This window comes from Berghia stephanieae, chromosome 6, assembly GCF_034508935.2.
Source record: "Berghia stephanieae isolate SIO BIC M18660-M18661 chromosome 6, UCSD_Bste_1.3, whole genome shotgun sequence".
NCBI classification, from domain to species: Eukaryota; Metazoa; Mollusca; class Gastropoda; order Nudibranchia; family Aeolidiidae; genus Berghia; species Berghia stephanieae.
The window spans coordinates 11496338-11523837 of NC_088365.1; the positions used below are offsets into that span (position 1 = coordinate 11496338).

Consider the following 27500-nt stretch of genomic DNA (forward strand, 5'->3'; position numbering starts at 1 on the left):
GGCGAGTAGGATGAATAATAAAATGTAAATCTGGAATAGAAACAGAAATAATATTTTATGGTATTTATATCAACAACAATGAAAGGGTAAATGATGGTACGAAGACATTCCAAGATTTTTACAGAGAGAAGACTCTCCCAATATTTCTCTGCCGTCGATCTGTTTGTTTTTTTTTTTTTGTTTTTTTTAGTAATGTATTTGTGTTTTCATTGTTTGTTGTTGTTGGCTTGAGAAGGGGTTTGAGCCCGAAACGTTCCGTGTTTGGTATGTTGCTCTTTTTGTTGTTGCTGTTGTTGTTTTTGTTATTTGAAGCTGTTATATTCATTTCTGTTTATTACTTTTTAAAAGATAAATCGGTACGATATAATGTTCGCGTAAATGGTGAAGTGGCAGTAGCCATCACACACTCGTTTCTCAACTTAACAGACTGAGTTTCAGTTTGATCACATTTGTGACCCCTCGTCTCAAAACGGTATTATGTCGGGATGAACCAGATACTAAAAAGCCGAATTAAATCTAAACTATTGTTATTTACCATTCTAAGATACGACGTCCATTCTCTTCAATAAAATACACAAACTCATAGCAAGGCTGATTGATATTTCCGACCATAAACTCCATTTTCAGCATCTTAATCATTCCGACATAATACCGTTTTGAGACAAGGGGTCACATTTATTCCAGCGTTTTGCCATACATTAAAAATTAAAAAAAAACAAAACAAACAAAACAAACGCCAACACATTCTGAAAATGTTGGCCAGAAAACTAGTCCTTCAAATATTTATTGGACCCTCATCTATTCTTCTTCTTCTTCCTTCTTCTTTTCTTCTTTTCTTCTTCTTTTCTTCTTCTTTTTCTTCTTCTTCTTCTTCTTCTTCTTCTTTTCTTCTTCTTCATTCTTCTATCTTCTTCTCTCTTCTTCTTCTTCTTCTTCTTCTTCTTCTTCTTCTTCTTCTTCTTCTTCTTCTTCTTCTTCTTCTTCTTCTTCTTCTTCTTCTTCTTCTTCTTCTTCTTCTTCTTCTTCTCTTCTTCTTCTTCTTCTTCTTCTTCTTCTTCTTCTTCTTCTTCTTCTTCTTCTTCTTCTTCTTCTTCTTCTTCTTCTTCTTCTTCTTCTTCTTCTTCTTCTTCTTCTTCTTCTTCTTCTTCTTCTTCTTCTTCTTCTTCTTTCTTCTTCTTCTTCTTCTTTCTTCTTCTTCTTCTTCTTCTTCTTCTTCTTCTTCTTCTTCTTCTTCTTCTTCTTTCTTCTTCTTCTTCTTCTTCTTCTTCTTCTTCTTCTTCTTCTTCTTCTTCTTCTTCTTCTTTTCTTCTTCTTCTTCTTCTTCTTCTTCTTCTTCTTCTTCTTCTTCTTCTTCTTCTTCTTCTTCTTCTTCTTCTTCTTCTTCTTCTTCTTCTTCTTCTTCTTCTTTTGCAGGAACGCTGTGATCTTCCACATTAAAAAACGCTCAAATCTGGGCCTTAAGAAAGTCGTATTGAGAATGGTAAAACTATGAAAATGCTCTATAGAAGGGTACCTTTATACCTAAATATTCGTTCACTTTTTACAATATTGACACTCCTGGACAGTCATCAAGTTCTCAGTTCTCACGAGTAATCCACTCCTCAATTTGTTGCTTTTTCTTTCATTTTTGTTTTCCGTTTTTGATTCAAGTTTGCTTTTCTTTTCCTTGCAGATTCAAATCCCTCTCCACGTCACAGCGACTAAAACAGAATAATTCTGGAATTCATGAATAATTTGACAGGATAAATGGATGACAAACCATGTCGGGATAAAAAATTATAAAACAAAAATCAACAACAACGTAGAAAAGGAGACACGATGACATAGACATAAAATCACATTATCCTGTCATAGGTCCGTGGGAGTTTTGTAAAGGAGTGGAATATGGATCATTCGAAATAAATTATTTATTGTTAACCAAAACAGAAGACATTATCAATGAATAAATGTGTGTGTACCTCGTCTTGGTTTGCGTTTGTCGTCTGCTAGAAAAGCCCACCATTGGCGCGGCTAGCGAATCTCACCAGCCCAGCGCGAAAGCAGCCACCGTTTTACTACTCTTGAACCCAAACACTAAACACGCAGCACACACATTTCTACACACTGGTCACAACAGACGAGATGTCGACATAATTTGTGCTGATAAAAAGGTTTGCTTTGTATATTTAAAGAGGATTCAACTTAGCTTATTATTTCATTGACATCGGATGATATCAGACTTAATTTTTACAAGAAACCAAAGGGAATTGGTAGCTACTGGACTTCGATCAACCCTCCTTCACCCTACGCTGTGAACTGTGAAACGAATGAATGAACGTGATGTGAATTTTTTCGTCTGCTAGGGAGAGGAGGTTCGCCGAGGGATCGTCGTCTTCATTCATCGAATTCGTTGTCACAAATCGTCACCCACTTTTGATAAATTGTCATCGAATGAATCATCTTCATTCACATTTAATCGTTGATACCCACTATTATCAACAAATCCTCGTCACTCAAGCTTATCGAATTGGATTTTCATTCGTTGTTTATTATTAGAGTTGACGTTCCTGTCTTTTGGCATCGAGTGTGTGGGTGTTTAGAAGGCTCTGCTGTGCATCATAAATATATTATTTTTCTTCAAATAGGTAACGGATCTGTTATTTAATCAATTTAGTATTGTAAACGATTCATTCGAGTATTTGTTTCTCTTCAGTTGCATTCCATACCAGAAACCTGTGACACGGTTTCAGCATATAATAATATTCCAATGAAGCAACTGTTACTTTTTTTAAATCCACACTTTGTTGTAATAAAATTATGACACACATGTGATCACGATTAAATATAACCAGTCTATATTGAAATTGATTTCTCTTTTATGATCAAACCTGCAATCTGATTTCTTCATCAATCCGTAGCTAACGAGGTACAAAATAGACGTAGGTAGCTTACATCGCTCACAAGTTCATCATCATACGATTTATTTATTACGCAACGAAGCACAATTTGCAGACCTATGATTTCAACAAATTAATGGTTGTGAATTTTAGTTTTTGTTTATTGTTGTAATTATATATAAACGCGAGGAAAAGTGATATTGTTTAAGCTGAGGGAACCGATCTTTCACCTCGGGATAAAGTTGTGATTTTTCGCAGATTTCACCATACGTCAATAATAATAATAATTTGTGTGTCAGAATACCAGTGAATTCCAATACAAGCCAATCAACAAGTGGCTTTGACAGGAGCCAGTAGTAGAAAATAGAAATGGCTGTAACATTATCGATCAACAAGATGTGGAACTCATGGATTTTCTACCTCTCCATCTGGTTGTGTTATGTGGGTAAGTTGTGATGTGATGGCTAGTATTGAAATAAGGCCTTAGAACGAATGTGTTTGTTGCTTGTTGAAAATGTGTAAAAATGTTATCTTAGGGTGATGGTTACAGTTCTAATGATCCATTGCGCCCTTTCAGCTTTCGACTTCTGCTCTCTCTCTCTCTCTCTCTCTCTCTCTCTCTCTCTCTCTCTCTCTCTCTATATATTATATATATATATATATATATATATATATATATATATATATATATATTTCACCTTATAGTGAAATGATATTAAGAGATATCGAACATAAGAAGGGGGTGTGTATTGGAGGAAAGAATGTAACAAATCTGAGGTATGCAGATGATACGGTTCTACTGGCAGAATCTGAACATGAACTACAAGAATTACTGGATGTTGTAGTCAGGAGTAGTGAAAATATGGGACTGGAACTGAATATATCTAAAACAGAATGTATGACGGTATCAAAAAATAATAACCCACCAGCCTGTGTTAATAACAAGCAGAGGACAAACAATACAACAAGTTGATGTTTCAAATATTTAGGCTTCAATGTAACATCCAATGGAAAATCAGATTGTGAAATAAAGAAAAGAATAGGTATGGCGAAGAATGCATTCAACCAGCTGCATACAATTATGAAAAGCAGGAATATTAGCATGAAAAAAAATCAAAGTCCTGGATTGCTATGTACTGTCTGTGCTGCTATATGGTTGTGAGAGCTGGACCATAAACAAGACCATGGTTAAAAGACTGGAGGCAGTGGAAATGTGGTTTTACAGAAGAATGATGAGGATGTCATGGATGGAAAGGAAAAGAAATGAAGAAATTTTAGAAATGGCAAACAGAAAAAGATCACTGATAACAAAAATCATCAAACGCCAAATGGAATTTTTAGGACACATTATCCGCCACCCTGGTTTGGAAGTACTCGCCTTGACTGGAAAGATGAATGGAAAAAGAATAAGAGGAAGACAAAGAATAACTTATTTGAAAGGGATAAGAACTTGGACAGATGAAGCTGAGAAAGGTGGCGCTGCTTTAATAGAATTGGCAAGAGATAGATCAGCTTGGCGGAAGATGACCTCCGACGTCTGCTTCAGATATGGAACTACATGAGATGAGATATATATATATATATATATATATATATATATATATATATATATATATATATATATATATATATATATATATATATATATATAGTTCCAGTACTAGCATGTTTTTTAAAATAACTTCTTCGACAAAATTACGCAAGAGATGATTTTCACACGAGACCAACTTAACCACGGTGTTGAAAATAAAATCGCAATTAAGTAAAGTCAAAAGACTTCTTCAATTCTGAATGGATTTATTCATGAAAATGATCGCCATCTTTTAAAACAATATAATAGTGAACATAATCTGTTGTAGGCATTTGATTGAGAAATCGGTTTTCTATTTTTCTCATTATCTCATTCATCTGTGGCGTTTCATTCATCCTGTTTTGTTGATAAAGGGGAAACCCGAAACGTTCAATTGATCTGTTCTTGTAATAAAATCGAAGCTTACATTCAATTTCATATTATTTATTTTTCTCAGAGATTCCTTTTTTTCATTTTAAGTAACCTGTCTGCTTCAAGGTCCGGCCTTCCGAATCCCTTCTGAATTCCTTTACTTTCCATTGATTATATTTTTTTTTTTTTTGGGGGGGGGGGGGGGGGGGTGCAGTTACTTCAACGTGATCGGCTCCTGGATATATAAGAAACGCATATTTAGGAAATCGGAAACTAGGGACAAGATTGAATTACTGTTTCCTTGTCAATGTCCAATGACAAGTTTAGCTACATAATAAAATATGTGTGCGGCTATGGGGTCTAGTGATATGACACTCGCTTTCCTATCGGAAAGTCCTGGGTTCGAGCCTCGCTCGGCGCATAGTTGAGTCCTTGGAAAAGGCTCTTTACTCACATTCTCTCACCGTACTCAGGTGTAAAATGAGTACCTGGCCGTTAACAGCGTTGTCTCTGTCCGAAAAATTGTAATATCGCCTAACAGGCGTCATGTCCCGTCCTAAATGTTAAGTGTTGCTGTTGACTAGGGACCCCTTGTAAAGCGCTTTGAGCACGTTGAGTGGATATTGCGCTATAGAAAAGCTCTTTTATTTCTTTTCTTTTTTTTTTAAATGAAGTTTATGGTTCACTATTTTTTTTCCTTGTCAGCCAGAGAAGTGATGTCACATCTCAAACTTCCAAATGTCTTATATAGAAAGCTTATAATTTGTGTGCTGTTTTTTTTTTTTATGTTGTGTCAGCCGGAACATGTGTGCATGTTAATGAACGGAAGGAACGCTATCAATTGCTCTATCCTGACCGCTGTGAAAAAAAAAATGCGAAACGAAATGATATTTACCTACCTGCCCTTGCAAATTTAGAGTTACGTAACAAATGATGCATCGTGTTTTTCCAGGTTGCATAGCTGCCACTCATTAGTGGTATTTGTTGTTACTTAATAGTTGATTCTATATTTTTTTTCTGCCATGATTACAATGTGTTATATAAGGCTAAGGTAACACTGCACACTACTCTATCCACTGTTATTCTTATTTTCGCTCTTCCTTGAAGGTCAGTTCGGTGCACACCGGCTGAACGGGTTGGCGCTGTTTTCATTGATTGTTTATTTGGCGGAAAATAATGTGGTTACGTTGACTTGAGTGGTCACTGCTTATGTTTGAGGAATTCGGAAACCAGGGATAATGATAGTAAATCTAAGATACTCTCTCTCTCTCTCTCTCTCTCTCTCTCTCTCTCTCTCTCTCTCTCTCTCTATATATATATATATATATATTATATATATATTATATTAATGATAGTAAATCTAAGATACTCTCTCTCTCTCTCTCTCTCTCTCTATCTATCTATCTATCTATCTATCTATCTATCTATCCATCTGTCTATCTATCTATCTATCTATCTATCTATCTATCTATCTATCTATCTACCTATCTATCTATCTATCTATCTATCTATCTATCTATCTATCTATCTATCTATCTATCTATCTATCTATCTATCTATCTATCTATCTATCTATCTATCTATCTATCTATCTATCTATCTATCTATCTGTGCGGCTATGTGGTCTTGTAATAGACCTGTAAATTCTCAGTCAATTAACTGAAATCAGTCAATTCGTCAAATTCAAATATTAAAAAAAAGGAAAGAAAGAAATGAAAAAGAAAGAAAGAATTCATGAATCGTAGTCGAATGACCGTGAAGTAATTAGGAATGTTCCACATACAAGTTGTAGTATGACACTCGCTTTAGGATCGAAAGTTGAGTCATTGGAAAAGGCTCTTTACTCTCATTCTTTCACTATAATCAGATGTAAAATGAGTACCTGTTCGTTAACAACGTTGTCTTTGTCGGAAAATAAAAATTGTAATATCGCTGCCATGCCTCATTCTATGTTTTACGTGTTGCTGTTCGTCAGGGACCCTATGTAAAACGCTTTGAGCACTTTTATTGGATATAGCGCTATATAAATAAAATATGTCTTTCTATCCATCCATTTACCTATATATCTATCTATCTAATCTACTAATTTAAGATCTCTACCTACTGATTAACTGTCCTCTATAAACCTCAATCTCTCTCTCTCTCTCTCTCTCTCTCCTCTCCTCCTATAATTAGTATAATATTTTAATATTTTATTTTATATAAGATTTCTCGGAAATCTGAACATGTGTAATCACTGTAGTTAGACTGTGTAGACTTGTAGGACTTTTTCTTTGTGGTATGAATTTATATAGTCACGGAAGGCTAACGACATTGCTGATTGCAGAAGAACGAAAGGAAAATTATGGTCAGTCAAAGCCATTGGAAATAAGATTTATAGGGCTGATATACATTCTATTGGAACTTAAGAAGACCTATATTAGACAAATTTCTATAAATGACAGGCCAAGTGCTCGTTTCCCTTTCTGTCTTCTTTTTTTTTTCCAAGCAAATTTCTAAACCAAATTTCTTCTTGGTGACACTAGGCTTTTGACAGTGCCAAACTCAGGGTCCAACTGACACGACACCCTTCGCCTGGCCGGGAGAGAGAGAGAGAGAGAGAGAGAGAGAGAGAGAGAGAGAGAGAGAGAGAGAGAGAGAGATACTTTTTAATCTCTGTTTTCATCTGGCACTTCTCCATACCGTATATTTCTCATCACAGGAATACCTCATGAGACGTCTTCGAAATGGCCACCAATCGTACGTGTTTGAAATCTGTACTATCGAAAAGTTGAGATTTGTTGCTGAATTATTCAAAGTAACTACATCACAGGGTCTTTTCTCTTAAGACGGCAGATCTGGCCTGCAAAGATTTCTTAGCTGAATCTAAGTTAAATAAGGTTGAATGAATTATAATGTGGTAGATTAGCACCGTATCCAAAGGGTAGTAGGCAATTGTTACTGCCTGTTTCTCTGGAGGAAACTCCTGGGTCTTTAGGCCCGTGAATTTGAGGGGCCACTTTTTCACCCTCATCAGGTCACTGACGATGTTGGTCGTCGGACGGCTATTTGTTGTGCATGTGTGTGTGTGTGCTTGTGTATATGCGCGTGTATTTGTGTGTGTGTGTGTGGGGGGGGGGGGGTGCGTTGTTTGGTGGTGTTGTTGTTTATTTTGTCTTTGCATCCATCAGCAAAGATAACCCATCCGATCTTGTTATGATCATAGGAATGACTAACTCTCTTATGCGGATACAACCCTTAGGCTGTCGGATATTAGCGGATAGTAGTTAATCGTCCCTTGATGTAGAGTCACCTGGTCTGTGCGTCTCGTCGAAAAAGTTATTGACGATGAGAACGTCATTCGTTAGGTTGTAGCATTGCGTTGCTCGTGCCGCTTCGGTGAAAGCGGCTTGAGGATTCTTAAAAGCCAAATTATTTTACTTCTGTAATGGGACTACCAATCGAAACCTATCGACTCCGTAATTTCTTTCATTCCCACAGCTTTGATGGACAGCAGATACAGGTGATGATGGCTTCAGCTTCAGACTGTAAACAAAGTGTAGTACATTATGTTGTCAAACAAACTTTTATGGGAATGAGAAATTATTATATTATTCGTAGTTAGCTCTGAACGTAATGTTGTTACATACTAGTCTGGGTAGTGCGTAGATTGTTTGTGTGGGATAGGAGTGACTGGAAGTCGAAGAAGTCTTGAACCGAAGGCTAAAAGCCTATGCTTGAACCCGTCAAAATTTGTTATGGTGTAGCTGTCTGTATGGTAAGATGAATACAACTACTGATGCAATGTGTATAGATAGTATGCAGATGACGTCACTCAGGCCTTTGTTATTGTTTTGCATCGGTTTGTGAGTTGTTCTCATAAACTGTATTACGACTATAAAGTTCATGGTTACACAGAGTTTGTTGGTCGTTACTTCCGGATGCAATGTGTGAATCTTGGCAAGCGCATTCTATCTATTGTCAGTACGATTTACTCACTCAACCCTAACACCGACTCTATCCGTAGTTTACCCGGGTTACTTTTACCCCATGCCAATTTATTACATTTTTTCTGAGACAAATTAAAGGTGTAGTATCAAAGCTAATGCTTTTCGTTTTTACATGTTAATGATAGTTGAATTACATGCTCATTTTAAATACATTTTTTTTCCAATTTTGAAAAGTAGCAAAAATCTCTAGGATTGAGTGAGTTAATAAGGTCATTTGAGGCCGTCGGGGTCACCTGGGATCATTTTGAACGAATGACGAAAAGTGAAAAAAAATGGAAGTTGTGAAAATGGCGTTAAAATGTCAGTTACATTTTTAATATATTTTTTTTTAATTAATGATTAGTTGTTTTTCGTTTGTTTTGTTTTTTTGTTGTATTTTTTTAAACATTTGATTTGAAAATTGATGAGTTATGTTTAAAAAAATGTTGTTTTCCATGACGGTTGTCAAGTCAAATTTGAGAAATTTTAAAAATGATGTTAGGGGGTGAGAAATAGGAGTAAGAAGAGGAGGAAGAGGAGGAGGTTGTGTAGAGGAAGGAAGGAAGAGCAAGAACTGATAAAGGACACGAATGGAAAAGAGAAGATGAAGGGGGCAGCGGCACGGTCTTTGCTTCCTACCCGAAAGGTATCGAGTTCGATAACCCGCCGCTGCCCTGTGTGGCCTTGAGCAAGTCACCTCGCCTTAGCTTATATTGCGCGCTGCATGCGGCTGACGCCTGGGTTATTCCAGTGTTCCCTTGGAATAGACGGTAGAGACAAATTTCCCGATTGGATGAATAAAGGGAATTTTATTTTATTTTAATATTATTTTTTTAAGTCGAAGGAAAGCAGGAGGTAAATAGAAGGAGGAGAGCAGCGTGGCTCAGCGGTATGGTCTTTGCTTCATAACCGAGAGGTATCGAGTTCGACTATTACTCGCCGCGCTGTGGTGGCCTTGAGCAAGTCACCTAGTCTTAGATCATATTGCGGCGCTGCATTGCGGCTGACGCCTGGGTTATTCCAGTTTTCCCTTGGAATAGATCCAAAAGAAAAATTTCCCCTTTGGGATGGAATTTATTATTTTCTATTCAGAAAAGAGAGAGAGAGAGAGAGAGAGAGAGAGAGAGAGAGAGAGAGAGAGAGAGAGAGAGAGAGAGAGAGAGAGAGAGAGAGGTGGGTGGGCTGGGAGGGGGTGAAATAGTAAAATAAAGGGCGTAAAAATTACTCGTATAAAAGACACAACACAAAGTAAATGACGTTTCGGTCTTTACCCTTCTTCAGTTAAATGTCGATAAGAAATCTTGGAATCAAACATTATGAACTTGTAAAGCAGTGTTAAATAAACATACATATATTGTTTTCTTCTCCTCGTTACAAAGTAAACGACGTTTCGGACTTTAGCCTTCTTCAGGTAGACGTAGATGAGAAATCTTGGAATCAAACATTATGAACTTGGAAAGCAGTGTTAAATAAACATTATATTGTTTTCTTCTCCTCGTTCACAATGCTTTTGTACAAACTCACGATTGTTTAGGTAAATCAACATGCCAACAATCTAGGTGTGTAGAGAGAAGACCTTTCGCCGCGTTTTTTTATATTTGTATTTTATTAATTATTTTTTCAATGTGTTTATTTTGATTATTCGCCAGCTTAAGAGACGATCAGTTACCACGCCATTCTATCAATTATTTTTTGAAAAATATTGTAAGGCACACGAAATGCTTATCTGTATAGAATTTGATTTTAACTTTGGTTTATTATTTAAAAAACAAAAAACAAAAAACCCCAAAACAACTGAGCTTTATATAGCGCAATATCCACTAAATGTGCTCAAAGCGCTTTAATTAATCGATTTTTTTTTTGGATGTTTTTTTTTTTGTTGCTCATTTTTCCTCCTTCAACTGTTTGTTTCTCGAATATTTTGATGAATTTCTTTCCCTCCAAGACGTGTGAGCGTTCTTGATTGACCTGCGCGTTACAAATACAAAAATAAATAGAAAACCATGAACTTCTCATTCAGCATATTTAATAATATTTGTGACCCCTCGCTTCAAAACGGTATTAGGTCGGGATGATTAAGATGCTGAAAAGTAAATTTGTAGTCAGAAATATTAGACTTGCGTTCAGTTTATAAACTTTATTGAGGAGAATAAATATCATATTTCAAGTTGCTGAATACCAATCATTCATACTGTTGTCCAGTTAAACTTTAATTTTTACTTTTTAGCACCTGGTACATCCCGACATAATACCGTTTTGAGACGTTTGGTCACATTTAATATGGCTTCGGTAAGCAGATTTGGAATGCCGAATATAATTTGTTATCAATCATCTATCGTCTTGTTATGTGTATTGCATTGAGAGGCTTGAAGATCAATGTTAAATTAACATCAGGTGTGGATATGCGATCGTTAGTCCCATTAAATATTATAGTAGAGAGAGGGAGAGAGAGAGAGAGAGAGAGAGAGAGAGAGAGAGAGAGAGATCTAAAGTGACATAGAAAGAGAGGTGGGGAGAGAGAGATAGATAGATAGATAGATAGAGAGAGAGAGAGAGTGAGAGAGAGAGATCTAAAGTGATATTGAAAGAGATGTGGGGAGAGACAGACAGATAGATAGATAGATAGATAGATAGATAGATAGATAGATAGATAGATAGATAGATAGATAGAGAGATAGTAGAGAAGAGAGAAGAGGAAGAGAGAGAGAGATAGAGAGAGAGAGAGAGAGAGAGAGAGAGAGAGAGAGAGAGAGAGAGTTTTTTTTTTAAAAGAGCGTGTCAGAGATAAAGCTATGGATCGATAGGGTTACTGAAAAGAGGATGGATGGAGAAAGAGAAGGCGAAGGAGAAGAGGAAGGTGGCTCTCATTACATCTTCCTATTCAGAGGTTAACATTCAGATACACCCCGGCACCATGGGTCTGATAGGGTATAAAGATTTCTTTAAGAGATGAAGTGAGTAGGAAAGTTCCAGAAGACAATAGAGAATAAACATTTCGCGGCGGTGATTGGGGTTTGAACCCGCGACCTTACTGGTACGACAACTCCGCCTGGCCGGGGATAGCTCATACGGTAGAGTCACGCTCTCCCCGGCCAGGCGGAGTTGTCGTACCAGTAAGGTCGCAGGTTCAAACCCCCATCACCGCCGCGACATTTTTATTCTCTATTGTCTTCTGGCACTTTCTTACTCACTTCATCTCTCGTTGTTATCAACATAAGTGCCTGTTCCACTCCTTTTTCTGAATTAAGAGATTTCTTTAATAACAGTATTAATATTAATGACAAAAATTATTACAAATAAAATCTGTCATGGTGAAATTTGAAATTTATATAACGCATTTCCACCGAGGGACGCAATGTGATACTAAAATCGCATATATTACCTTAAAACTTAATTATAATAATATAACTTATTTTTCTTTGTATTGATAGAACGAAGATGACGTCACTCTGGTCTTTTTTATTGTTTTTTGCCATCCATGTTTACGAGTAATTCTCACTAAACTGTATTATCCAGACTATAAAAGTTCATTTTTTGTGTGTTGGTCCTTTATACTTCCGGATGGCAATGCTGTGAGCTTCTTAACCAAGCGCATTCTATCTATATCCCGTCCCCTACCTTATCTCTAGCTAACAAATATTATTTTATAATTTTAGAAAACAAAGCATTGCGATTGCATGCTCCCCTCTCCACCCTATTCTATCATAGCACCAAATGTACACAGAACTTGTCATACTAGAAATATTTGTATAAACTTGGCACCGTATCAATAATTATCAACGGCCATGACTTCTCTTTGTCGTAAAAAAAAAAAGAAAAAAAAAAAAAAAAACTTGAACGGAAATTTAATGTATTTTATTCATCTCACGGCGAGAAATATTATATTATATTTTCAAATCATGCTTATTGTTATCATGGGTTATCTGAATACATCACTGTTAGGGACCTAATACTTTCTTTGTGAAAACGGTAACATCTAATTCTAATTGAGCTTTGAGCTTTTATATAGCGCAATATCCACTAAATGTGCTCAAAGCGCTTTAAACGGGATCCCTGGTCAACAGCAACATTTAACATGTAGGACGGGACATAACAACTGTTAGGCGATATTACAATTTTTTTCAGACAAAGACAACGCGCTGTGAACGACCAGGTACTCATTTTACACCTGAGTACGGTGAGAGAATGTGAGTAAAGAGCCTTTTCCAAGGACTCAACTATGCGCCAAGCGCGAGGCTCGAACCCAGGATCTTCCGATCCGAAAGCGAGTGTCATACCTCTTGACCACATAGCCGCACCATGCCATGTTGGAGTAAAATTGAACCCCATGTGTAAGAGGTTAACAATAACAGCATACAAAAAATACATTAATGATATTTAACACAGGCTGGGGCTGGAGAACATTGGTCTGGAAATTTATAACCAGGTAACATTTGTGACCCTCTGTCTCAAAACGGTATTATGTCTGGATGATTCGGACCCCAAAAAGTGAATTTAGAGATAGAATGATGAGACATTGGAACTTAGAAGTTTTTGCAATGCAAGAAATAGTCTTTATACTCCACCATAACGTACAGAAATTAAACCCAAGTTGGATATTTGTGGCTATGAATTCAATTTCCCTTACCGAGTGGATCCCGACATAATACCGCTTTGATACTTTATTATTATTGTGCTGGTTTGTTTGAGATAAAGGGGTAGGTAGGTATAGGGAAAAGATCAATGAAGGATTTTTCCCAGATGGCACAGTGTTAAAGTGTGTTGGTTTGTGTGTGCCGATGGGTAGCCAATGCATACAACACACAATGTGTTGATATATTACTACACGTCTATCTACTACCTGTTTCCTTTCTGTCATTATCAAGAAGATAATGGGAAGAATGGGAGCGATCTATAGATAGTATGCAGATGACATCACTCGGACCTTTGTTATTGTTTTTGCCATCCGCGTTTGTGAGTTGTTCTCACTAAACTCTATTAACCTGACTATAAACGTTCATGGTTACACAGAGTTTGTGTGTTGGTCCGTTATACTTCCGGATGGCAATGTTGTGAACTCCTTGGCCAAGCGCATTCTATCAGATAGAATGCGCTTGGCCAAGGAGTTCACAACATTGCCATCCGGAAGTATAACGGATCAACACACAAACTCTGTGTAACCATGAACGTTTATAGTCTGGTTAATACAGTTTAGTGAGAACAACTCACAAACGCGGATGGCAAAAACAATAACAAAGGCCTGAGTGACTCATCTGCATACTATCTATAGATAGTTCGAAGATGACATCACTCAGGTCTTTGTTATTGTTTTGTGCCATCCACGTTTATGAGTAATGCTCACTGAACTGTATTAACCCGACTATAAACGTTAATTGATACACACAGTTTTGTGCGTTGGTCCGTTATACTTCCGGATGGCAATGTTATGAGCTTTTTAGCCAAGCGCATACTATCTATATTCATGTTTTCGTCCAACCAAGTCATCAATCACATGATTTGTTGCTGTCCAACGATTGGATATTTCTTCAGAAATGTAAATACGCTGTTTTGTTTATAAAAATTGAACAAATACTCATGTGTCATTCTGAACAAAATGACCAATTGTGATTCTAGATATTTCAAAAATATGTGAACACTTTTCACTATGTGGGTCCCTTTGAGCACATTTTGCAATATGACCAATGACCTCGAGCACATGGAAATATAATATAGATTATGCCCATTGGTCATTGGCCCCTTTTTAAACGACCGATTCCTTCGGATAATGACTCTATGGGATGTTTTTAAAAATTTTATTATGTTTTTTCTCTCTAATATTTTTTCTCTATTCTATTTTTTCTCTCTAATATTTTTTCTCCCTTATATTTTTTCTCTCTAATATTTTTTCTCCCTTATATTTTTTCTCTCTAATATTTTTTCTTCCTTATATTTTTTCTCTCTAATATTTTTTCTCCCTTATATTTTTTCTCTCTAATATTTTTTCTCCCTTATATTTTTTCTCTCTAATATTTTTTCTCCCTTATATTTTTTCTCTCTAATATTTTTTCTCCCTTATATTCTTTCTCTCTAATATTTTTTCTCCCTTATATTTTTTCTCTCTAATATTTTTTCTCCCTTATATTTTTTCTCTCTAATATTTTTTCTCCCTTATATTTTTTCTCTCAAATATTTTTTCTCTCTGCTATATCTGGCACTGTTTCTTACATACTTTTTTTTTAGCTCTTTATCTTCTTAAACTGACAAGTTTTGTACACTCGCTCGAGCGGGTGGTTGGATGGGAGCATCACCCTTGAATCATATACCTATGATGTTCGCATGGGTGTACGATCCGACAGTGATGTCGTTTCTTCTTCTCTTTACTAGCCTATCCTGCTTCTTTGGTTTGTGATTGTATTTTTGACAGGGGATATTTTTTTCTGTAAATCTTCTGTCTGTTTGTTTCTTGGTTATTTATAATTTAGCTTATGATATCTTTAGGTTATGATTTTGATTTACATTTGTACTATTTTTGTTAGATTGCTTGTTTTTTTGTTTGTTTCAGCGGTCTCTCATATAACCTCAATTGTGTTGGAAGAGACCTAAAGCAACAAACAAACAAAACAAACAAAAAACACTCGCTCGACATTATACAGTTTTGAGGCGATGAGTCACAACTTCTTTTCCTAAGGGTTATAAGTCACTGACAAACTTACTGTCTATTCATTTTATGTTTATTTGTGTAGATGCCTGAAATTTTACACCTGTACAACTAACTGTGTACTTGATCATAATGTTTGTTTGTTTATTTATTTATTTGTTTGTTTACATAATAATATTTCTCTATAATCCCAATCTTGTCTAGGCCGATGTTTAACGTTTTTGCACCTTTCGCCTTCGTCCGTGTTAATTATCGTCTTCATTTTGTATTGGCTAACTCACTCAACCCTAACACCGACTGTATCCGTAGTTTACCTTGGGTTACTTTTACCCCATGCCTATTTATTACATTTTTATGAGACAAATTATCGTAGTATCAAAGCTAATGTTTTTAGATTTCTACATGTTACTGATAGTTGAATAAAACTATATATATGTACATGTTCATTTTTATTACATCCCCCCCCCCCCCCCCCCATTTTGAAAAGTAGCAAAATCCCCTAGGATTGAGTGAGTTAATGGTTGCTATTAACATTACTTAGATGGTGGTGCAAGCTCGTTGCCAACTCTTCGAATTAGTATCATGTCCGTTTTTGGGGGTTTTATTTTGTTGTAGGTAGGTTTATATTTTCTTACTCCTTGTCTCCTTTGTATAATTAATTATACGTCTTACTGCTCTATCACCTCTTACTAGATCACTCAAATTCGTGTTTCTTACTCCTCTTAATCGGTTTCCTCCCCCACCCCCTCCGCCCTCTCTCTCTCTCTCTCTCTCTCTCTCTCTCTCTCTCTCTCTCTCTCTCTCTCTCTCCCTCCCGTTTTTTTCTCCGCACATATTCCCAACATACCCCCCCCCCCCCTTTCCCCCTCACCTCTTTCTCTATTATTTCGTTTCAACAATGTTTCCTTCTCCCCCCCCCCCCCCCTCTCTCTCTCACTCTCTCTCTCTCTCTCTCACACACACACATACACACACACACACACACACTATCTCTCTACTCTCTCTCTCTCACAAAGATACACACACTCTCTCTCTCCCTCTCTCTCTCTCTCTCTCTCTCTCTCTCTCTTCCTCTTCCACTTCCATCCTTTAACCAACTTTCCCAATCTCTATTATTCTCACGGTTCCCCTCATTCTCTCTCTCTCTCTCTCTCTCTCTCTCTCTCTCTCACTCACTCACTCCATCTCCCCACCCTATCTTCCTCACAATTATTCACTTAATTCCCTCCTCTTTGTTCAGAAGTTATTGAGCGAAGACTACGTTATCGAGTCGTTCATTTCTACCGTTTCACACATTCCGCCAACATTACATCATCCCAAAAGAAGAAACCATCATTCCTTCTATCCCTGCGCCTATGTGGTCTTGTGGTATGACACTCGCTTTCGGATAGGAAGGTCCTGGGTTCGAGCATTGCTCGTGCTCGGCGCATAGTTGAGTCCTTGGAAAAGGCTCTTTACTCACATTCTCTCACCGTACTCAGGTGTAAAATGAGTACCTGGCCGTTAACAGCGTTGTCTTTGTCCGAAAAATTGTAATATCACCTAACAGGCGTCATGCCCCGTCCTACATGTTTAAATGTTGCTGTTGACCAAGGACCCCTTGTAAAGCGCTTTGAGCACATTTAATGGATATTGCGCTGTATAAAACTCAATTTCTTATTCTGTCGTATTCTACGTCTAAAAAACCCCACGTATTTCAAATGTTGGCCAGAAATAAATATCCTTCAAATATCGATCGATTAAAATTTAAAAAAAACCCTCAATTCTGGGACTACCGTGAAAACTCAAGTTAGAAGAAGAGTTTTTGCCAAGACGGGGGTCACTTTAATCGATCTATCTATAGATAGTATGCGCTTGGCTAAGAAGTTCACAACATTGCCATCCGGAAGTATAGCGGATCAACACACAAGCGATGTGTAACCATAGGCTGGTTTATACAATTTAGTGAGAAGTACTCATAAACGCGGATGGCAAAAACAATAACAAAGACCTGAGTGACGTCATCTTCGTTCTATCTATATTTGAAAGACGAGTTTCCTCTGTTTGTGTCGATTTTTACAATAGTAACGTTTTGACACAGTGTTACAATATTATATCTATCTACATGTCAGAATTGTGCGAATGTGTCATGTTCATCAGAGATGAAATCCAAAAAGTGAAGAAATTATCCTACACTGCATAATGAGATAAACTTTTTGGTCATTTCAAAAATTCAAGGTTGATTCACACCACAGAATATCCCGTCATCGTAATTGTGATCACGTCTTATTGTTACTATAACAAGAGATGAAGTGAATAGAAGAGTGCCAGAAGACAATAGAGAATAAAAAAAAAAAATTCGGCGGTTGATGGGGTTTGAACCCGCGACCTTATTGGTACGACAACTCCGCCTGGCCGGTGAGAGCATGACTCTACCGTATGAGCTATTCGTGGATAGCTCATACGGTAGAGTCACGCTCTCACCGGCCAGGCGGAGTTGTCGTACCAATAAGGTCGCGGGTTCAAACCCCGTCAACCGCCGAAAAAGTTTTATTCTCTATTGTCTTCTGGCACTCTTCTATTCACTTCATCTCTTGTTGTTACCAACATAAGTGCCTGCTCCACTCACTTTTCTGAATTGTTACTATAAGTAGCGTACGAGAAACTGGCCAATAGCGTGAGCACCGAAGGATTGTTTATTTGATTATAGCAAGTGATAATTATTGTCATTATTGAACAGTGGACATGACAAGGATCATGACGTGTCAGAGAAATGCCCTACGTGTCTTTTTTGTTTTTCAGAGCACGGCAGTATATTTTATTTAATAAAAATAATAATGCTGAAAACTTATATAGCGCTATAATTCCGAGACACCAGACTCTAAGCGCTTAAATTTAAAATATTTTAAGCGCTTAAAATTTTTAGTACATTTTTTCCCCCAATTTTGAAAAGTAGCAAAATCCCCTAGGATTGAGTTAGTTAATGATTTTATTAACATTAATTAGATGGTGGTGATAATTGCCAACTCTTCGAATTAGTATCATGTCCGTTTTTTGGGGTTTTTTTTAGTTTGTTGTGGGTAGGTTTTTATTTTTTTACTCCTTGTCTCCTTTGTATAATTATTCGTCTCACTTCTCTATCACCTCTTACTAGATCACTCAAATTCATTTTTCTTACTCCTCTTAATCGTTTTCCTCCTCCCCCCCCCCTCTCTCTCTCTCTCTCTCTCTCTCTCTCTCTCTCTGTCTCTCTCTCTCTCTCTCTCTCTCTCTCTCTCTCTCTCCTGCCATGTGTATCGGGTATCGCCTCTTTGTTTGACATCCTTACCGTGCGTGCATGTCAAGTGTTATCTGATTACATCGTCTATTATGATGATGGTTACCACTTCAATTGACTTCAAGGATGGCATCGCTAATAATAATAATATTTGTATGTCGTTTGGGATGATAATACTGATATTATCAGAATACATTTATCGATTTTGAAAATACGTATATGCATAGAATTCCGGTTGGCGTCACATTCTATTTTTGTTGTTCTTGATAGTGTTGAGTTTTCAATTCGTTTTTTTTTCCCCTCCCCCACCCCCTTCTTTTTGTACGGCTATGTGGTCGTGTGGTATGACACTCGGTGTCTTCGGATTTGAAAGGTCCGGGGTTCGAATCCCGCCCTGAGCGGCGCATAGTTGAGTTCTTGGAAAAGGCTCAAATTCTCTCACCTTACTCAGGTGTAAAATGAGTACCTGGTTGTTAGCAGCGTTGTCTCTGACGGAAAGAAAAATTGTAAAATTGCCTAACATTAACATACCTTGTCCTACACGTTAAGTGTTCCTGTTGGCTAGGGATCCCTTGTAAAGCGCTTTGAAAACATTTAGTGGGTATTGCTCTATATATAGAATGCGCTTGGCCAATGAGTTCACAACATTGCCATCCGGAAGTATAACGGACCAACACACAAACTCTGTGTAACCATGAACTTTTATAGTCTGGTTAATACAGTGTAGTGAGAACAACTCACAAACGCGGATGGCAAAAACAATAACAAAGGCCTGAGTGACGTCATCTTCTAACTATATGCTCTTTCTTTTTTTGTTTTCCTGTTTACGATAGATGCCTCTAAAGGACCACTTTGTTCCTTTTCTTTACTTTACTTTTTCTCGCCTCTCCGTACACCTCTTTCAATTTTTAATTCCTTTAGACAACGGTCCACGGGGTGACCCCGAAATAATAGAGGGGAGTTCGTACATTATTTCGACACTTTTGTATTTGGCACAAAGGCGAAAGAAAAGCCTGGTGAGTTCATCCGTAGCCATCGTAAACTTATAGCCTGACACGAGAACCGTAGCCATCGTTAATATAATAATATAGCCTGACACAAGAACCGTAGCCATCGTTAACTGACACTGACCAAAAAATGTCGTCAAAATGCCAGTCTTTGACCACAAAGGAAAACAAATCGTGAGTTGTATTCAATCGTTCAACCAATGGGACCACTTGTTTCCATGAGCACTACTAACGACAATTCACTAAGCGGTGCACAACCCAAATAATGACGTCAAAATGCCATTCTTTTGGGTTTCAGTGTCAGGCTTTTCACTCGTCATCGTCCACAACCGAATAGAAATGACATTTCAATTCAAACAGTCTTGGATAATGTTTTCACTCAGTCTTCCTCTTTCACTTTTTGCCTATTTAGCATAATATATTTGTATGTAATTTACACAGCCGGCATCCATTTGTCAATATGAGCCTGCTGCGGGTTTGTATTTATTCTTACAAGTATTATCCCCCTTTCTTTGACACGTCACTATCCTTGTCATGTCCACTGTTCAATAATGACAACAATTATCACTTGCTATAATCAAATAAACAATCCTTCGGTGCTCACGCTACTGGCCAGTTTCTCGTACGCTATTTATTATGGTCGAGAGCCATTCACACATACGATGACAGATGTTCTGTGGTGTGAATCAACCTTGAATTGAAGTGACCAAAAAGGTTTAGCTCATCATATATAGTGTAAGATAATTTCATCACTTTTTCTCTGATGAACATGACATATTCGCACAATTCTGCCATTAATATATAACACTGTGTCAAAAGGTTATTATTGTAAAAATCGACACAACAAGACATCAATATTAAGTAATTTCCAAAATGCTTTAATCAGTCTGTGTTTTAGATTAAACAAAGATAAATTAACACAAAATAAAATAAACAAAACAATTGATTAAAATGCCCCCCCCCCTCCCCAACGTGCCAAATACTCTTAAAGAACTTGAAGGAAAAAAAGAAGCCCCAGCTTTAAGACTTTTTGGCAGCTTTGATTACAGCATCGTTTTCTTATAGATATGATGACCCAAACGTTTTTTGGTCCGAATTGGAAAAGGGCACTTATATCATTAGCCATCATCGTAACCCTGGTCTCCCAAAATGACCAATGATCATCCTTGACCTACAAACACTTCCCGTGCCATCATGAAGTACCACCTGCTTGTGTGTTTATCTCCATGAAACGAACACCTCTGTTGTTTGACAGTCGCCCGCCATGGAGTATTTCGTTAATTACAACAATTTATATTATTCTATATACTATCATACCAATTTGCCTTTACTTATGGCTTTACAGGTCGACAGAGCTAATTCCGCCCAGATCGGTATTAATCAAATACCTTGACCATAATGAAATTGAACAATTCTTCTTCTTCTTCTTCTTCTTCTTCTTCTTCTTCTTCTTCTTCTTCTTCTTCTTCTTCTTCTTCTTCTTCTTCTTCTTCTTCTTCTTCTTCTTCTTCTGCTTCTGCTTCTTCTTCTGCTTTTCTCCTCCTCCTCCTCTCCTCCTTCTTCCTCTTCTTCTTCTTCTTCTTCTTTCTTCTTCTTCTTCTTCTTCTTCTTCTTCTTTCTTCTTTCTTCTTCTTCTTCTTCTTCTTCTTCTTCTTTTTCTTCTTTCTTCTTCTTCTTCTCTTCTTTTCTTCTTCTTCTTCTTCTTCTCTTCTTCTTCTTCTTCTTCTTCTTCTTCTTCTTCTTCTTCTTCTTCTTCTCTTCTTCTTCTTCTTCTTCTTCTTCTTCTTCTTCTTCTTCTTCTTCTTCTTCTTCTTCTTTCTTCTTCTTCTTTTCTTCTTCTTCTTCTTCTTCTTCTTCTTCTTCTTCTTTCTTCTTCTTCTTTCTTCTTCTTCTTTCTTCTTCTTCTTCTTCTTCTTCTTCTTCTTCTTCTTCTTCTTCTTCTTCTTCTTCTCTTTCTCTGAATCATCGTTATAATTTTATATTATGACATCTTATCAAAAAGTATTAAACGTGAGACCTCAAAGAAGATTTTTGACAAGTTTCGAGACATCTGAATCATCGTTATAATTTTATAATATGACATCTTATCAAAAAGTATTAAACGTGAGACCTCAAAGAAGACTTTTTGACAAGTTTCGGGTCATCTGAATCATCGTTATAATTCTATAATTAACATCTTATCAAAAAGTATTAAACGTGAGACCTCAAAGAAGACTTTTTGACAAGTTTCGAGACATCTGAATCATCGTTATAATATTATATTATGACATCTTGTCAAAAAGTATTAAACGTGAGACCTCAAAGAAGACTTTTTGACAAGTTTCGGGTCAAGTGAATCATCGTTCTAATATTATATTATGAAGTGGAAGTTTGTTTTCTTTTTGTCAATAAGTGAAACAATGTGTTTGTAACAGTTCACGGCATATCTAGATTTATTTCCCTGAATATGTCTAATTCACGTGCGTATTATGGGATGGTAATAAATTCAGACATAAATTGATAAGATTGACTGGTTAAGAGTTATTCCGTTTATTAATCGGAATTTTGCTCAATTATTAACAAATGTATTTTTGAATGATAAGATAAACATGATTATCGTAGATAATGATTTTTTGTGGTATAATTCAATGATGTACGTATTATCAAACGTTACCCACGCCACGCTAACGTTTCTTTTATACTGCAACCACCATTGAGTACAGACGATACAAGTTATTTTGCCTTTTAAAAAATGTGTTCTCCACGTTCATTTGTGTATTGTTGTGCTGACGAAGGGTTTGTACCCGAAACGTGCATTGTCTGTTTTGTTCCCATACGAAGCCTCCCCATTTTCACTCTTTCGTTAGTATTTTCACGATCACCTACCGTTTTCTATTTAAAACTTGTAGACATCTTTGTCTAATAGCCCTAATTTGTTTAACAATCAATCAAATGGTACTAGATGATATAGATGTTCAATATTCTTGTCTGTGTCAAAACACACGCCAAACTTTCCTAGACAATGCCACTAAGTATGAACCATAGGTGGTGCCCAAATCACGGACAGTCTCGTCTAGACAAAAAGTGGTGCCCAAATCACGGACAGTCTCGTCTAGACAAAAAGTCACTAGGTATACAATAATAATATATATTTTTTAATTGTTATATTGTTTTTGAAACCTGCTATCAAGCGTCTATGCAATATTAAGATGTGAAAGGATACACTAGGTACAGACTTTCAAGAAAGTAACATTCTTTTTCTTTCTTACTGTTGGATTTGCAACATAGAAAGCAATGATTATTTTGCTGAATTCAGTTGGTTTATATGGAGAATTTGCTAAAGCTTTTGATAAAACAGCCCACAAAGAACTTATAATAAGCACCAGATTGGATTAATTCAGTTCCACCAAAAAGGTTTAAACATTAGAAGTAAATGAAACAGGGTGAATTACATTAGCGATGTTGTTAAATAAGTGACTCCACCAAGGAAAAAAAGTAAGATGTTACGGGGCATCACGCTCTCATCGTCCAGGCGGAGTTGTCGTACCAGTAAGGTCGCGGGTTCTCCTAGTAGTCTGTGGTTCAAACCCCCATCTTACCTTACCCGGGTTCCATCTCTTTCCAGAGGTCGGATGTTATGGCCTTCCATCCTTCACGGTCCATTGCAGCCTCGTTACAGTCTGCCATGCGCCGTCCTGTAGCTTCCTTGATGCCATCTGTCCAGGATTTCCTTTGTCTTCCTCTGCCTCTCTTTCCTTCAATTCTTCCCTCCGTTATCCTTTTTTCGAGACTATCATGTCCTCGCATATGTCCAAAATATGACAGCTTTTTGTGCTTCACAGTCAAAAGAAGTTCTTTTTGTTTTTGGCCCATTAGGTCGAGGACTTCGATGTTTGTTTTTCTTGCTGTCCAAGGTATTTTCAGCATTCTCCTGTACGTCCACATCTCAAAAGCTTCAATACGTTGTTCTGTCTGTGCGGTTAGTGTCCACGTTTCACAACCATAAAAGAAAATGGACCACACATAGCATTTGGTGCATCTCATTCGTGTTCTGATGGAGATATTTGTGTTGGCCAAACCCCCATCACCGCCGCGAAAGATGTTTTATTCTCTATTGTCTTCTGGCACTTTCCTACTCACTTCATCTCTTGTTGTGTGCAAAGCACTGTGTTATTTCAAGATGATGTGTAGCATTTATTTACTTTCACACACAATTAATTATATTGGAATCATCAACAAACGTATAGGTAGCACATTTGCCCGGCAACCAGAAAGTCGAATGATTTATCCTCCATCAAAGAATGCTGATTTTTGTTGTTGTTGGGCGAATTATATTTTACTCGTATTTTTCTTTATTGCATTGGCTGGCACGGCATCATGGTCACGTTTTCAGATTTTTTTCTGAATTGATGCCTGCTGACATAATATTTAATATGGAATTATATTACTCTTTCTATATCTATCTATCTATCTATCTATCTATCTATCTATCTATCTATCTATCTATCTATCTATCTATCTATCTATCTATCTATCTATCTTTTCTATCTATCTATCTATCTATCTATCTATCTATCTATCTATCTATCTATCTATCTATCTATCTATCTATCTATCTATCTATCTATCTATCGTCTCTATCTATCTATCTATCTATCTATCTATCTATCTATCTATCTATCTATTTATCTATCTGTCTCTATCTATCTATCTATCTCTCACACACACACACAGCACACACACACACACACACACACACACACACAATCTCTCTTTCTTAATCTATCTCTCACTTTCTCTTTCTCTCTCTCTCTCTCTCTCTCTCTCTCTCTCTCTCTCTCTCTCACACACACACATACACAGACACACAACATACTTATTTATTTGCTCGGCCCAAAAAAAGCACACGACGAAATAGCGTTGTAGATTATCTATCTATGTCCGACCCTTCTTCCATTTATATTATCTCCACCAATGTAGTTAACCCCCCACCATCTTCAGACACCAACATCGGTATTAGTGTTGATATATACTAATACCCTGTTAATGATGATTCTATTACATAGATCTTCACAGCTGATAACCTGATGATAACCTCCCCAAGGACGTGACAGTGACAGGTTGGGAAATAAGAAAAGGCCATCGCTCATTATATTATGTTTACCTTTCTGTATACTTACAGATGCTAGTCGTAGTATCGTTAGTATTATACTTCGAAGTCCTTTTCCTATGTGCGTATTAAATAGTATTGTGAAGTAATCAAACGTCATGCTTCATGATGATTGGCTGTGGGTTTGTTTTTTTGTTTGTTTTGTTTTTGTTTTGTTTTTTGTTTTTTGTTTTTTTTAAAAGGGTTTTACGGCACTTGCAACACATTTAGGTTATATTGGCTTCGTCAATGGTAATTCTCTTATTGGAGTTTAATAAGAAATCGATTTTACACACGCACGCACGCACACACACACACACCCGCACACACATACACACACAATACGCCAAGCGTGCGTGAGAGAGAGAGGGAGAGAAAAGAGAGAGAGAGAGAGAGGGGGGATAGAGATATATAGATAGATAGAGAGAGAGAGAGAGGATAGAGATATATAGATAGATAGATAGATAGATAGAGAGAGAGAGAGAGAGAGAGAGAGAGAGAGAGAGAGAGAGAGAGAGAGAGAGAATATCGCCGAGGTTTTATTCAGCATTAAAATTTGACCTACTTTAGATCAAAATCAAACTGACCTGCCATTCATATAATATGTTTTTGCCATTTTAGGAATAATTAAGTCTTCTCTTATTGTCTTAGCGCACACAATTTTTATAACGTTTTATTAGTCTGAAATGTAAAAAAAATAGTTAACGACTCTGCTTTGGAATATAAACAGGCATATATGTAGATCATTTCCACGGGTTCTTGGGTAATGCGCTTGCCAGTTGTTTTCTATCAGTCCCCATTTTTTCATTCCATTCAGTACAAGTCTCCATCTATTAAGTTAAAATTATATAGCTGGCGCTGTAAAACAATTTCTCACCAATTCTGGAGTACATCGAATCTGGGAAGGCCCCCTCCCCTTTTTCCCTCTCGCCCCACAAGCTTAGATTTCACTCACTCACTCAATCACTCAATCCTCTCCTGGCCTGCTGGGACTTGAGGCGATGCAAGGGATCTCCACCTGGTCCTGTCAGCAGCTATTCTTGGGGCCATCTCGAGGGACAGACCTCTCTGGTTTAGGTCTCTCTCAAGTGTACGCCTCCGCTCCACGTCTCCTTAGATTTCCTCTAACCAATTAAATACAATTTCGGTTTAAATTCTTTATTTTTTTATTCTTCTTTTCTTTCTTTCTTTTTTTTTTTGCACATTCATAGCCAATGCCATTGGAATGGAAAAATTGGGACTGATAGGAAACAACTGGCAAGCGCATTACCCAAGAAAACCGTGGAAGTGCTCTATATAAATATTTATATTTCAAAGAGTCGTTAACATTTCTTAAAGTTTCTGACTAATATGAGAATGGTGTTATAAAAATTGTGTGCGCCGATGAAAGTACTGTAATGTTGTCAGAACAAATGTCGCTACAAATGTTATACACATAAAACGTTGATGACAGAAATATGATCGTAAAACTATTAGCCCTGGAACATTTAAATGTTCATCAAATGTCACACTGGCCTTTAGTATTTGCCACGCATTCCTCGGGCAAGGTCTTTGTGTGATCATCATCCGTGGATCCAGTCATTGTATGTAGTAATCAGGTTGGTGTCACATTGGCTCTTAGAGGAATTTTGTTATTAATGGTCGCCTGTTTAAATTAGTAGGTCTAAGTATGCGCTTGGCTAAGAAGCTCACAACATTGCCACCCGGAAGTATAACGGACCAACACTCAAAATTTGTATAACCTTAAACCTTTATATATAATCTGGTTAATACAGTTTAGTGAGAATTACCCATAAACGCGGATGGCAAAAACAACAACAACAAAAAACAATAACAAAGACCCGAGTGACGTCAACTTCATTCTATCTATAGAAGGAACGAAGTTGACGTCACTCAAATCTTTGTTATTGTTTTTAGCCAGGTATTTTGATGAGTAGTTCTCACTTAACTGTATTAATCAGATTATATACGTTCAAGGTTACACATAGTTTTGTGTGTGTGTCTGTTCGTTATATCCGGCTGGCGGATGTTGTTGTTTTTTGTTTTGTTTTTTTTTGCTTAGTGCAAAGCGTCAATAACAGGTGACCCCATAAACATGAAACCTGTGAGAAAAATAGAGATGATACCAATTTCAAGAACATATTATAATATATGAAGTGAGTAGGAAAGTGCCAGAAAACAATAGAGATTAAAAATTTTCTCGGCGGTGATGGTGGTTTGAACCCACGACCTTACTGGTACGACAACTCCGCCTGGCCGGTGAGAGCGTGACTCTACCGTATGAGCTATCCACGATAGAGCTGGGCGTTGGAACAATTTTTTTTTCCTCTCATGTAAATCCTTTAAATTTAAATGTGAGAAAATTACGATTTTAAAGCTCAACCACTTAAAGATTGAAAATGGACAGTTTTTTAAAACAATTTGTTGTCCGAATCATAGCTGAAATCAGAAAAAGTAAAATGAGTGCATGACCTAACGTACCTATAAACAAGACTGACACACGTACTTCCGAGAATTTAATTAAGGGCCGTATGGCCACATCCTGTCACTCTCGCACTTCCTTTTGTCTCGAGTCGTGACCTCAATTCTGCCGTTGTTTAAAAAAACACAGTATATGCAAAGGTAACCAAATAGCACATACTGTGTTCTTCAATAAAACGGCAGAATTGTCTCGGTGCATGCCTTT

General features: G+C 37.0%; 1 protein-coding gene across 1 annotated transcript in view; it reads left to right on the plus strand.

Moving 5' to 3' along the window:
- Positions 1-27500, plus strand: part of LOC144974474 (uncharacterized) — a 68856-nt gene that overhangs the window by 21023 nt on the left and 20333 nt on the right. Inside the window, exon 2 of the mRNA XM_078917372.1 lies at positions 1673-3321. Within this exon, the coding sequence (XP_078773498.1) occupies positions 3246-3321 (76 nt within the window). The 5' untranslated portion in view covers positions 1673-3245. The remainder of the gene's footprint in view (positions 1-1672; positions 3322-27500) is intronic.